This window comes from Mastigoproctus giganteus, chromosome 6 (genome assembly GCF_048544385.1).
Source record: "Mastigoproctus giganteus isolate SK-2022 chromosome 6, ASM4854438v1, whole genome shotgun sequence".
Lineage (NCBI taxonomy): Eukaryota > Metazoa > Arthropoda > Arachnida > Uropygi > Thelyphonidae > Mastigoproctus > Mastigoproctus giganteus.
The window spans coordinates 236,511,115-236,526,110 of NC_143580.1; the positions used below are offsets into that span (position 1 = coordinate 236,511,115).

General features: G+C 38.3%; 1 protein-coding gene across 1 annotated transcript; it reads right to left on the reverse strand.

Annotated features, from left to right (window-relative positions):
• Window positions 1–1,674: 1,674 nt before the first annotated feature.
• Window positions 1,675–3,231, reverse strand: LOC150085108 (uncharacterized). Its single transcript, XM_090376789.1, has 2 exons — window positions 3,137–3,231; window positions 1,675–2,840 (listed from the first exon to the last, which is right to left on the reverse strand). The coding sequence occupies exons 1-2, from the start codon at window positions 3,188–3,190 to the stop codon at window positions 1,752–1,754; spliced, it is 1,143 nt and encodes a 380-aa protein (XP_090232915.1). The 5' UTR covers window positions 3,191–3,231; the 3' UTR covers window positions 1,675–1,751.
• Between the last annotated feature and the right edge of the window lie 11,765 nt (window positions 3,232–14,996).

Below are 14,996 nucleotides of genomic sequence, written 5' to 3' on the forward strand. Positions count from 1 at the left end.
AATTATAAAATACGCAAAAAACAATTAACTCAAATTCCTAATGGACATGGAACTTTAAAGTCCCTTCAACTACTTCACATAAGCAGGCACTTAAAAGATAATACGCAATGCCGAATTTCTTTCATATTATCTTTCTATTGCTGATTCATTGCAGAGGGTAGGGGGAGGAATGATTGTGGTTGCAACTTTTATGAAAGAACCGTCTCGGGGCTATTTCAACTCAACTGCGAATTTAAGAAACAGTTGTGGTTAAGTTTGGAGTTCAAAAGGTTCTTCTCATAATGTAACTTCCTTCTTACGTATTCATGGAAAGTTTGACGTTTTGTGGCGTTTTGTGGTAAATAATATCTTCAAAATATAAACAAAACACTGTTTAGAACATAACATTCTGTATTTCTCCTCCATTATAATTTTTTAATACAAAAAAAATCTAAATTTAGATCTTTCACGAATATACTGTACATAAACCAGACCAAACTTAAACATCTGGACCAGTATTAAAATTCAAGGATTATATATATAAAAAAGGAATGATTTTCTTTTAACCATTATATGAACTATAATCTGCAAGAGATTAAAAGTAATATTTTGGTCCGCTTCAACCAACAAACTTTTACAATAATTTAGGAAATTAAGGCACAAAATACCACACCTTATGGTGAAAGTTCACTTATGTTGCAACTGGAACGTTTCCATTTGTGCGATTTGACATTACAAACAAGTACAATTTATGAAATTAACTTTCCTTCAAGTATTAATAATTTCACAAATATCGCTCATTGTATGAACATGAAGTTATTTTTTACAATAATTACAAGAAAAATAAAATTACAGCAAAAAAATCTTAATACTGATTGGGATTGCAGTTGTCCGAAGTGATTTTGATAATTTCTCGATTACTCCTCATCTGGAGGAGGACTATAAACGGGTACAACTTCCCAATACTTTTTAATTGACTACTGGCTTATGATCTACCACCTATGCCCAGGTTTTATTCTTTGGTGGTTTCATCATTTTGATAATTTAATAAAAATTAGTAAAATAAAAATTCTTATTCACATTAAAGTTAAATATGAGCATTGAGACTCCATTGGTTTACCTAAGACATTGGTTTAAAATAAATAAGTTACATAAATATACACGACAAATACTTGTTCACTCCAACATTAGTAGGCAAGCTTTGCACTGACTACAGAAATTTAGGATAAGCTCCATGGCTACGATTAATATAATATAATAATATAATATACAATACAAAAATTGTGTAAAGCACCAGAAGTGAAAGATTAGATTACATCACGCTTATAATAAAGAGGAAAGTAACTTAAAAAATCTGGATGGGCTTCAACACTGAACTTGTCTCTACAAATTAGAATGTTGATTGTATGACATACTTTACAATGGATATAAATAAACATTAATCTTGTAAAAATGCACAGTATAACAACTTAAATTAAGCACAAACTGGCTATGTGCACAAACACGTACAAAAACAAATTATACATAGTATACAGAGCAACATCCTTCAACTCAAAATGGCAGACTTAGTGCTTTTGGCGTTTTTGATATTAACTAGGTTGAAGTTGAGAATGTGCTTTAGTCCCACGGCTTTTTAAACGTAATATAAATAGCTCTCACCCAGACATAAAAAACAATTAAAAAATGGAAAAAAAAAAAAAAAAAAACACACTAAGGCACTGTACTAGATCAAAAAGGCACAGTTCGACTTCATCCAGTAGCCATAGTGGGAATCAGTCTTTGTAATTTGAAAGACGGCTGAAAATAGGCAAACGAGGAAGACCACGACTGATGTCCAGTGGTGAAGTGCAAGTGATGTTGCTAGCAGCTGTGGTGGTGGTGGTAACCTGGGTTTCGACGAGACTCAGCCTTTCTAACTCAGGGCTAAGTGATTCAACAGGAGAAGATGGCGTACTATCCATAGCTGTTAGTTTGAGCATAGGGTCGTGTTGCTCTACCAACTCGACGCCGGCAGAGAGGAAGGGAACAGCGGACGAACTGCTAACACTAGAAGGCGCAGGGATGTTCCCCTGTTGAGAAACTTGTGGTTTCACAGACACATAATCCTGGCTGAAGAAGAACGAATTTGTTGTAGGTGGGGCTGTATGAGGCGCAGGAGAAAAAGAAGCGTAAGAGTCATCCACGAAGAAACTATTCCCCGATGTAGGGCTGGCACTGAGACTGGACGGTGGCGACAACTCTCCCGCTGAACCAAGGCTAAAACTCCCGAGAGCGAGATCCTTCGGTCGAGGTGTAATAATTTGGGGTCCTGAAGAACTAGGAGACTTGAGCCTAGCCTGTAAGGTATCCAAAAGGCTTTTCTTCGTTTCCTCGCTATTATGAATAAAGTGACACCTTGGGCCGTACGGGCAAAAACCGGTACTATGGAAAGTGCGACACAGTTCAGTTTTGTATTTTGGGTGGCGGGCTAACGTGCGAAGCTCGTGCATACCGTGGGCAAATTGACACTTATCGCCATATTTGCACGTACCATTTTCTTCAAAAGGACGGCACAATTCTGTTTTATAGCGGCTAGAATTCGGCTGATTCGGCCTTGGCTGCTGGACATTACTTCGTTCCACAGGCTCGCTGAAACTTCTGTCCAATTTACGATGTTCCTTGGAGTTGGGCGCGGGAGTTACAGCATTCACGGTGGTACTGGACACAGTCATATTTGCTGAAGTCAGCGGTATTAATTTTGGCGGAGATGTTTGTATTTGGACGGCTGGAAGAATTCGGCGTGTTCCCTGTAAACCAATACTCGAGTTGATATCCCTATCAATGCTATATGTCCTGTGAGATACAAAGTTTGAAGGAGTGGGCTAAAAGAAAAAAAAAATAAACAATAAGTATACCTAATTAGCGACACGTATAAGGTTATCTTCAAAAATTATAACTGACTGCAAAACCTTTGAAAAACTGTACTGAACAATAACAATTTTCAAAAACTTCTTACAAACCCACTTGTTGAATGGCGAAGCCGTTTCGCCGGCGGCACAGGCACACTAGCCTAACTCCGTGACCTATTTTATGGCCGTCCATCGAACGGGTCTTTGTTTAAAACGATGACACGCATTCATCGCTCAATAAAAACTAATTTCAATCATTATCGCCTTACCTTGCAATTAAATTCTCCAAAATCACGAAATGCCGAAACGAGCACGGTTGACATCCCGAAGTGCACAACAACAACCAGCCAGCGTCTCAGCGATAACGTTAAATGCTCGCAAGCTTCGCCAACAACCAACTTTTCTTCTCGGAGCGATTTCATCGACGCTGACGCAACGCGTCGGAGGAGGGGCTTGCCGCTCGCAGCGGCCAATCGACATCAACGGATGCGTACCACTTACGATGCTTCAAGTGGCTGCGGCAAATGCATTTGCCGGTAAATAAACCCTCCGGAAAGTTCTAAACTGTTTGCTGCTTGACAACCGATATTAGGAAAGAACTTTGGCCAAGAAATAGTTAAAAGGAAAGATAAGCGAAGAAGATGATGGCTACACCAAACAGATAACGAAAGATCCTTCTCGAAATTATTGTAAAGTAAACAGAAATATTTAAAGCCATTATTCTATATTTACAAATTCTGAATATAAAAGAACCGAAAGGGGAAAAATTAATTTATATATAATTAATATTAGATCATTTTAATTTAAGACAAATTCAAAACCCGAACTGTAAGTACATTAATTTTAATTTTATACACCAGGAAGCGCCTGTCTTGCAACTTCTGGCTGTACAACGGAAATAAGTTAGTTATCCTGACACTTCTAGTATAAAGTGCAGTGGTTTCCTTAATAAAAACTGGAGAAATTAGTTACTGTACTTAATTTCGTAGAATGAAATGCTCGTGTTTAATTTTAAGATCAAATGGGTTTCGCAATTTTGAGAAATCAATTTCCGTTTATACGTGGGATCTGTCTTCGTGTTCTTGGTCTTAAAAGACCATTTGGGGCTACCGAAAGTTCCACTTTCACTTAAAAAAATAAGGAAAAAAATAATTTTTCGATGTTACACTATTGCTTATTTTCGTTATATACACCACTGTTCTCGCTACTAACGCCATCTCTTAAGTATAATTGTGTTTTCGACTGATTTTTTGTTCTGAGCTTGGAAGGACCCGGTTATTAATCAAAATGGTTATGTACATTTACATATATTACGCGTCAATATTTTGATATTGTCAAAAAATCTGGTTACTCTAACCGTGGTCATTTCTGTACATGAATTTGGCTGCGGCCTATTACCCACTTTGATTTATAATAAAAGTGTCTTTAATTAAATCGATGGCTGTATAATGTCCGTGAGGATAGAAATTATATAACAGATTTGTGTGGAGGGATGTTTTCCTCCCGAGATGAAATTTTTTTTATGCTAATATTAATTTTAAATTAAAATAAGATAGCACGGGCTACTGCTCGCTAACCAGTCGCTGCGTAAAATACGTTTGTGAGGTTTATCAAAAACCTGATAGCTCCATTATTGACACAAATAGTAAAATAAACAAGCAAAGAACACAATATTTCAGTAACTTGCCAGTGCAAATAAATTTGATTTCATTGCTTAAAAAATTAAATGAATAATTTCAAATAGCTATAGCAGTGCAATGTGCTTTCCACAAATCTGTGGGAATGGCCTTTCAAAAAACCACTTAAAAATCGTAATTCTGATGATTATAACCCCAGGGCCTCATCTAGTGAGTATGGGCTTGTCACACCCAGGGTCCCGAGCTGAATATCATCATTCTTCTCTTTCTTGGTGATTCCCTTCTACTTCAGACTCTTCTCTCTCTCAGGGTAACTCAGAATTTATCTTTGGCTGGTGCAGTAAAAGCCTAAGGCTTCCTTGCACCATATGGCTAATAATAATAATAATTATCAATATGGATTAATCTTTACAATCTGGTACACCTGATAATATCGGAAAAGGAGTTCCGATTTTAAAACAGAAGCGGGGGGGGGGAGATACAAACTAACCATAGCGGGCTAGGCATGTCAATCACTGCTACTCGTAACGATAAATCGGAAGAGGGTACTCGATTGTAAAGACCAACCTCAAAGTATTAGCGTCTGAATATATTCCAGTATCAGTCGCAAGTATCACATTAAACACAAAATTTTCTTTCAAAGATTAATTTGCTATTTACATGATTATAAAGTTTTACCTAATTTGTAATAACTAATCTTAACTACTTTCCTGTTTAAGTTACACTAAGTATTTTCCAATAATTAATTACCTACTTTGTTCATAGAGAATCAGTCCAACACGTCACATTGCTATTACTACAGAGGCAGTGCAGCTCGTTAACTCTCGAACTATTCGTGAAAAGGTTGAAAACTGCTGTCGTTGACTCCAAATCGGCGCTGACACATCCCAGATGGTGGGAAAAAAGTGGAGGGGGGAACTGCCACTAATTTACATTTTCGTACTTAGTATAAATAAACAGTTTATTATTTTATTTCACTTAAACCATAAGCAACAGCGAATTTATTTACTAAGTACAGAAAAATGATAAACATATATAAAATACAGAGGGAGGGAATGTTTGGAAAGTTCAAGTTTATCACCCTTTTCAACGGTAAAAACATTGAAACATCAACTGTAAACAAAGTGAATGGTGCAAATTTTACGACTGAGCAATCCGAAAAGTAACTAATAAACAATTTTTAAGATAAAATATCTACGTTGTTTAGAGGGGAAAGTTGAATAAATTTACAAAAATATATTGAATAGATGTGGCTGAAATGATACAACAAGAAAAAAAAAAAAGATAAACAATCAGAAATAGCTTGTACATCTCAAGGGCAAGAAAATAGAACAATTCCAAACTGACCAACGCAACTCGTTTGCGGTTCTTGACACGGTACAACCAAATATCGAAAGCAAGACACCGGAACCAACTGCAATATTCAATCACAATACGAAACTAACTGGAGCTATTTTAAGAAATCAATTAGAATTCATGCCATGACGGTGGAGGGAAGGGGGGCAGGTTATACGATATACTCCCTGTACCACCAAAACCATGAAAATAAAGCAATGGTGTTGTTTAGTTGGATAGCAATGATTTTACACCCTCGAAGACAGGCCAAATACATGCAGTTCAGTGACGTATTTGTGGAGAGGAATAGAGGAACACAAAGTACTCTGGCAAAAATATTTGTTCCATATAACTTGTTTATATTTTTATTCATCTGTGTGTTTTACGATGCATTAAAAACTTTGGCGATAGTGCACCAATTCCGTATACTACAAAAGAATTTTCCGCAAGGGGGTGTGCGGGAGGGATCGATCTGCTCCTTGTTAACAAATTAAAAAGGGGCACTTTTGATCTTAATTTGCATATAACTATTTTTATAGGATATAATATAATATTTTATACGTAATAAGATTCAAAAACACTGAATATATAATTCATTATAGTTAATAATTTAAAAATATATATTACTAAATTATCATATAATTAAAATTTATATTAAATATATTTTAATCATTTAAGAAAATTTTATTATAAATTATGCACTCATAGGCATTTTTCTTGGTTGGTACGTTTAAGACCAGTGTACCTTCTAATAACAGTTTTCGAAGTAATGTTAAATAGAGATTTTCTTCAAAAATACAGGGGACAAATTTTATCTCCCTCACAACTAGTGTTGAATCCAGGGGAGTGAAAAATAGTAATATTTATTTTAATATTCGTTCAGTTGAAATTTTTGCCACATTTTTTGTTTAATTTTAATCGAAATTTTCTTCTTACTGCGCTCTTTAGGGGCCATATTATCAGTTTACACAATTTTGTAATTATAAAACACTAATTCAATAAATTGACATCAAATAAACACAACACGAAAAATCACATCAACTTAGTGTGGTACTTGTTAGGTGGCACACAGAGAAAATAAATCACTAAAATTCAAAAGACACGAAATTTTCAAAATAATTAAATGGCCAATATTTCTGGCTGCACAAATTGTAACTAAACGCCACTATTTCAAGTGTCCGCATTTTCGTTTTATGGTTTTCAGGTTACCATTATTTTCACACAAACGGTCTGGTTTTGATTAATTATTCTTTGTATATCGCAAACAACATCGCAGGCCACGAATAGGTTCGCCTGAATTGGTTCCTGACATATGCTATTGTAATTATAAAGTGTCCCGTGGCTTTCAAGGAGAGGCTAAATGTCTGGGCGGAGAGAAGAGTGTACTGCAGCCACTAAATCGTTGGCAGTTTCGCTTCATGGTTTTCACATTCCCTTTATTTGTTTTTGTTTGTTTTTTCAGAGCAGAGTCTACTTGTAGATATATATTTATGCATTAATATAAATATACAGATTTGTTTGTAACATATACATATATTGTAAATATTAAATAATAATAAAAAAATATACACATATACTACATGTATCCCCCGAAGTTTACATTCTACCCCTGGTGCAAATGCTCTGGATTCAACACTGCTCACAATGCTTACATATACGCTATCGATCGCGTTATATGAAATATAAAGAAGGGATTTAAAGAAAGGCACATATATGAAAGGGTTGGAATTTAGGGAATGATGATATATGGGGCAGGGAATTTAAAGAAATTAAGTTAAGCAGCAAAAGATTCCGATATTCGCTCCCTTAGCCAGGGAGTGGATATCGAAATTAAAGAATGCTTTATGGACTGTCTTAATACGTGGGTCAGTTAAATTGGCCACCTAGAAAAGTTACAAGGTGTCCCACCTGAAAATTTAAGTTTTTCATCCAAATATAGCGAGAACATATGCCATTTACTAATTGTACACTGTCTAATCGAAACATTATGACCAGTACCCAGTCATACTACCACAAGAATGAACTCAAGGTCCCCAACAGATGCGGTCATTTTCAGGAGTGATGAGTTGGCTATAGTGTTTTCATTTTTAGATTAATTTAAATTTAAACAGAATTATAGAAATGTATGACAAAACAATGTATAGAATCGATTGTGATCTCAGTTCCATCTTGGTCCATAATAGAAATATAATATCTGCATTCATTTTCTTTTACCATACTGCCCTAATACCCCTATTCTTAAATAGACTGAGTTCATTCCCGTGGCGGTAGGACTATAATAGTGGGTAAATCCTCTTCTTGCCACCGCATGGAAAGCATGGACTCTATAAGGTACCTCTGAACTTTGAGAGAGGTATGGTATACCATGCTGCCATGATTGTGTCCCGAAGATCTGCGAATGTCCGTGGTGGAGGATCCAAACTTGGATTTGTCGATCCATATAAATCCAGATATTCTATGGGTTCATATATGACAAATTCGGCAGCCAAGGTAGCACTTGGAAGTCACTTGTAGCAGCACATGCTCTTTGAGTGGACCGAGGTTCAAACCCATGACTGCTAAATACGATTAACATTTGTATCGATTGATTTATTGTAAATTCTACTGACCTGGTGGTCATGCTGGAGTATAAACAAGGCCTTTGTGTTTGTTGAATTACATTTGCACAATACGGACAATGTAGCAGGCTGCATTGTCCTGCTGGAATACAATTACACCTGTCCAAATATTGTCAATGATGAGGAACTTTTATGGGGGTTTTTCACCCAGTGGATGAGTTATTCGGTCTCAGGCATAGATAGCAAGGTTCCCCTTACTTCCCCGGAAACTCGGGTTTTTTACCCAGCAAACGGACAAATCGACCAGAGAACATACGCAGTTCACGAACACTTGAGCAGATGAATACATTCTGCACGGTCCTTGTGTGGCATTTATTTATTTATTTTTAGTTTTTAGTTTATTTTCTTTTCCAAAAATGCCTATACGATCGGCGAAGACCGTCATGTAAGAATGTACTTGATCAGTAACGGATAAAGTATAAAGTGCGTTCGCTGTGTACTTGGAGATGATGAGTTTCAGTACGGCTTGTATAATGTATTTAGGAAGGATAGGGTAGATAGAAAGGGTGGTGGGGTAATGCTTCTTATCAGAAGCAACCTGAGTGCGACGATAGCTTTCCCGGATTCAGACGTTTCACATGCTAATATAGAATCTGTATGGTGTGAGATAGTTAGAAACAAAGGTATAATGCGAGTAGGAGTAATTTAAAGACCAGGTGATTGTAAAGATTATGACAAAAGCCTCTACATGCAAATGGAATGGGCAAGTAAGCGTCAATGCCTTATTATGGGTGATTTCAATTTGCCTCTAATTGATTGGAGTAAATGGGAAGGAAACTCGACATGGGGAACAAAATTTTTGAATCAACTAGATGACTGTTATTTGTATCAACATGTCAGGGAAAGTACTAGAGAAAAGAATATCCTAGACCTCATCATCACACATGAATCAGATGACATAACAGGGCTGACAGTAGAGGAACCAGTAGAAGGAAGTGATCATCGATTTCTACGGTGGATGATGACGAGAGAGGTAGCAGAAGTAAAAGGCAGAGGAATGGGTTTTAATTTCAGAAAAGGAAATTACGATGCCTTAAGGTACTACATGGCCTCTATTAACTGGGTAGATATCGCTCAGAGAACGAATACAATTGAACTGTGGTACGCTTTTAAAACATTAATCACAGATGCCTTGAATGCGTATATACCATTAAAAAAATACTCCACGAGAAGGGTTCCAAGTTGGATGAATAGTGAAGTTGCCGCATTACTTGAGCAGAAAAAGGTGGCATGGAAAGGTTACAGAGCAATAAAAAGTACTGAAGCCTATAACAGCTCAAAGGTGATGTGTAATAGAGCCACAGAAAAAGGTTCGACAGGCAAAGGCAGTTTATGAGAAATCACTAGCAAAGAGGGAGGATAAGGAATTCGTCACATATATAAATGCCAAGAAGAGCTGGACAAACCAGATCGGACCGTTACGTAAGGGAAAGGGGATAGTATTAAATACGCCAGCTGCCGTTGCAGATGAACTCAACAGTTATTTTGCGTCGATATTTACAAATGAAAAGCCTTTTGTGGCAATGGGAAATTGTGGGAGCAAAGGTGAGAAAAATATGTAATTAATGATATTGAAATTTCGCAAGATTATTTAATGAAAAAACTTTCGAGTCTACAGGCCAGTAAGGCTCCTGGAGTTGATGGAATATACCCTATAATCTTAAGGGAACATTCCCTTGGATTGGAAAATTGCCAATGTATCTCCCATACATAAGGGTGGCTCTAAGAGTGAAGTGGGAAATTATCGATCTGTCAGTCTGACTTCAGTGGTAGGGAAAATCATAGAGGCAATGATCAAGGGTGAAATTCAGGATCATTTGGATCGAATTGAAATTCTCAAGGATACTCAGCATGGTTTTGTAAAGGGAAAATCATGTTTAACAAATCTGGTTTGCTATTTTGAAAGGATCACTCACGAGCTGGATTTAGGGAATAATTTCGACATTGTTTATTTAGATTTCAGCAAAGCTTTTGACTCAGTCCCACATGAGCGGTTGCTTTATAAGCTGGAACAGGTTGGAGTGACTGGGAAAATCCTTAGATGGATAGAAGGATGGCTTCAGGGCAGGAGGCAGAGGGTTGTGATAAATGGCTATTCCTCAGATTGGATTGATGTAAGACGTGGGGTTACCCAAGGATCAGTATTAGGACCACTGTTGTTTTTAATTTTCATAAACGACATCGATGAAGGGATAGAGGGCGTGATGTCTAAATTTGCAGATGATGTTAAAATTGATAGAGTAGTTAATGATCACTGTCAGGCTGAGCTTCTGCAGAGAGAACTAGATAGACTTCAGGAATGGTCAGAAAAATGGCAGCTGTGCTTTAATCCAACAAAGTGTAAGGTATTACACCTGGGAAACAGTAATCCCAAAAAAACCTATTCACTTGGTGGAGTTCAACTAAATCCAGTACTGGAGGAAAGGGACTTGGGTGTTACGATACGGTTAGACATGAAATTCTCTGAGCATTGTAAACAGGTTGCATTGTGTCCTATCGATGATCTATCGAACTTTTTGCAAGTAGAGATAGGGACGTGATAGTCCCATTATATAAGGCTTTTGTTACACCACACTTAGAATACTGTGTTCAAGTATGGAGACCACACCTAAATAAAGACATCGAGCTTCTTGAAAGGGTGCAAGGACGGGTAACTCGACTGGTGAGATCGGCAAAAGGGCGTCTTTATGAAGAAAGACTTGGAATATGTGGGTTGCAGAGTTCGGAAACTAGACACCTTAGGGGAGATTTGATTGAGGTGTTTAAGGCTCTGAGAGGGAGGCATCAGTAAAATGAATGAGGATGAAATTTTCAAGATTATAAATGATGCTAGAACTAGGGGACATAAATTCAAGTTACGGGGGGGGGGGAAATGTTTAGATTGGACTGCAGGAAGTTTTATTTTAGCCAGCGAGTTATAAATTACTGGAATAAGTTGCCTACATGGGTGGTAGAGGCTGACAGTTTGGGGAAATTCAAAGGTCATCTGGATAGTACTTTCGGGTAAGGGAAGCGCATAGGATGATAGGTTTAATTTCCTTTTATTAGTTATTATTATTTATTTATTTATTTATTTTATTATTATTTTTGTTATCATTGTTTTATTCGGGTTTTTTTTTTTTTTTTTTGGGCTGGTGCAGCATAAGCCATAGGCTTTCTTGCACCATGCGGCCATTACTAATACTAATACTCTGTTTGTGTATTAGTATTAGTAATACACAAACAGAGTATTAGTATTAGCCACTGATTTAAAAAGTGTGTGTGGAGTGAAAAGATGTGGAATGTGTACCATTACCACACTTTGCCACGGGGAGGCAGGTCAGGTACATAGTAGATTTTATAAAAAATCTGGCAGGCCCCGCCACCTAGTTTCCGAAGATTTCAGTGACAAAGGCCTATGTGGAAAAAATATATATAAGGGGTTAGACGTTAGAATTTGAAAGGCCAAGAGGGAGTTTTAAGGCGATTTGAATTTAGGAATTGTTAAATTTTGATGGTGTGTGGGGCAGATGCTGACAGTTTAGGCGGAGTTGGGGGGGGAGACCAAAGACTGGGGGAAGATAGAAATATGGGGACAAAAGATGTCCCCACGGAGTTCACTGAGGCAGGCCCATGCCTACCAGGAGGAGAAAGAGGGAGTCGCAGGAAAGGGAAGGAGACAAGGCTATCTCCTCTCCCTGCCAAGGGAAGGGAATCGGAAGTATACCGAGTAAGGGAACTGGGTTCAGGTCGCCAGATGGCAATATGTCATAGTCGGTAGGTGTCACTGTTCTTCTCGTCCTTGTCTGTTGGGTTCTTTTCCGTTGAGTTGTCTATTTCTTTTGTCCATTCCAACTGCTAAAAATGGTCCTTGGCTGTGAGGTTATGTTAATTCGACTGGATGGGTGCATTTAATTACATGCATTTAATTGAGATGGCCATCCATTTTGATGGATGGCCATCTCAACTCTTCTCGTAGAAAACAGGTCTTGGGCGTATCGGCTGAGGACCAAACTTCTCTTCTGCATCCAGTAACTGGGGTTCCTGGTTGCATGGTATGTATCTGATTCTTGTTAAATGAATAAACTTCTCAGGTCTTCATAAAACTCGCACTCATGCATAATGTGTTGCCACGTTTCCTGTTCCCCACAGATGCAGTTTGATTCTTCTATGATTACTAGTGCATTTAATTTTGCCTTGAAAGGCCCATGGCCCGTGAAGAGAAAAGTTGTGTTGAGGCCTGGTAAAACCATGCTGGGGTTCTTGAATAAGTTCTGCTTACATGCTGAATGAATTTCCCCATTATCGCTCCTTTATCGACTCAGTCCACCAATTTACCAGGTCTGCAGCAGGTAACCACAAGCCTCTGTTTTTCGTCCTTGAGAATTTTCATAAGATGTAAGGTGTGTAGCCGTAGATCGTAGCAAGCATTCCTTTAGATAAGTACATGATCCCGGAGCGGGTCACCTCAAGGTACAGCGGGACCCCCACCAAGACCTGGACTGTATGTGTGCTCACCATGCGATAGGCCCACCTGATAGTGAGCAGGATTTTCGCTGTATTGTTTCTAAGGTTTTTTTGTTGACCACTGTTCCTTCTTTTACGCACCAAATTGGTGATCATATATTATTGCTGGGATGAATATGCCCTGTAGTACAGGTTCAAGGTTTTCCTGCTGAGTCCCCAGTCCCTGAGTGTGATTCTAGCTACTAATGCAACATGTCTCCACAGTTTGTCTTTTAGATAAAGAAGATGCAGTTTGAATGACAGGTTATTATCTGTAATTATACCAAAGTACTTCGTTTGTTTTGGCAGTTAGCATTAGCATTAGCATTAGTAGAGGCATTTGATGCAAGAAAGCAAGCTTATGCAGCATCAGCCAAAAAAAAAAAAAAAAAAAAAAAAAAAAAGTAACATAAATAAATAAAAATAACCACTTCCACTTCACCCCTCTGTTCGTTCGAAATACCTGTCCAGCTGAGCCTTAAACTTATTTAAGCTATCAACTTCCACGACAGGGGATGGAAGTCTGTTCCACCCACCAACCACCCGCTGGCTAAAGGCAAATTTCCGCACATCTATCCTACATCTGTCTTTCCTCAATTTGAATTTATGCCCTCTCAGGTGATTTTTCTGAGCTAGAGGAAGAATCCCATCAGCATTGAGCATGCTCAAACCATTCAAGGCTTTGTACACCTCTATCAGATCACCCCGCTGGTGCCTAGTTTCCAGACACTGTAATTTGCAAAACTTAAGCCTTTCTTCGTAAGAGAACCCCTTTGTCCCATTCACCAATCTAGTTGCCCTTCTCTGTACTCGTTCCAGCAGCTCTACATCCTTCCTGAAATGAGGCCTCCAGGCCTGTATACAGTACTCTAGGTGTGGCCTGACCATTGCCTTATACAAGGGAATAATCACCTCCTTATCCCTGCTAGAAAAATTCCTATATATCATTGACAATACACCATGAGCTACTCTCGCAGCTCGTCTGCACTGCTCAGAGAACTTCATATCTGCCTGCACCACCACCCCCAGGTCCCTTTCATTCTCTACCACTGTCAGTGTAGTACCACAGAGTTGATACGTTGCTCTGGGGTTGCTGTTTCCCATATGTAGTACTTTACATTTGTCAATGTTAAACTTCATTTGCCACCTCGAAGCCCATCTGCTCAACCTTTCCAAATCCTGTTGCAGCAGCATAGTGTCAGTAGTGTCCTTGACAACCCTGCCAACCTTCGTATCGTCTGCAAACTTGGACATTAAGCCTGATATACCATCATCAATATCATTTATAAATACAGAAAACAATAAAGGCCCCAATACTGAACCCTGAGGGACTCCACTAATAACATTAGTCCACGATGAGCAGTGTCCATTGATTACCACTCTCTGTCTTCTCCCCCTCAACCACCCCTTTATCCATAGCAGCAACTTGCCTCCAATGCCACACTGCTCCAATTTGTGCAGCAGTCTTCCATGTGCAACAGTATCAAAAGCCTTTCTAAGATCCAAGTATATAATATCAAAGTTATTCCCTGCATCCAGTTCTTGTGTGACTGCATCATAGTATCCAATCAAATTGGTCAGGCAAGACTTCCCCTTAACAAAACCATGCTGTGTCCTAGCTATAACTGAAGTCTTGTCTAGATGATCCTGCAGTGCTTCTTTCACCAGTGCCTCCATTAATTTTCCGGGAACAGAAGTTAAACTCACAGGTCTATAATTACTTGTGTCAGCCTTTGATCCCCCTTTGTGAATTGGGGTCACATTTGCACATCTCCAGTCAATGGGTACCTCCCCTGAGTCCAAGGAAGCTCTCATAATTATGGCTAAGGGTTTGCTTACCTCCTTTGCTGCCTCCTTTAATATAACTGGATAGATCCCATCCACCCCAGGTGCCTTTCTTGTGTTTATCTTCAACAATTTCTCCTCCACTTTGCTCTCAGTTATTACAAGATTCTCTAGCTTACTGCTAGAGTTGAATACACCTCTGGCATTCCCCTCGCTGAATAACTCCTCGTGTGTGAATGTCGATGCAAAATATTCATTTAGTTTGTTAG

Coding starts and splice junctions, on each gene's coding strand:
- LOC150085108 (XM_090376789.1), bottom strand. CDS start 3,190: ATGTCAACCGTGCTCGTTTCGGCATTTCGTGATTTTGGAGAATTTAAT. Junction 2,841..3,136: donor TTGGAGAATTTAATTGCAAG/GTAAGGCGATAA, acceptor TTTTTCTTTTAG/CCCACTCCTTCAAACTTTGT.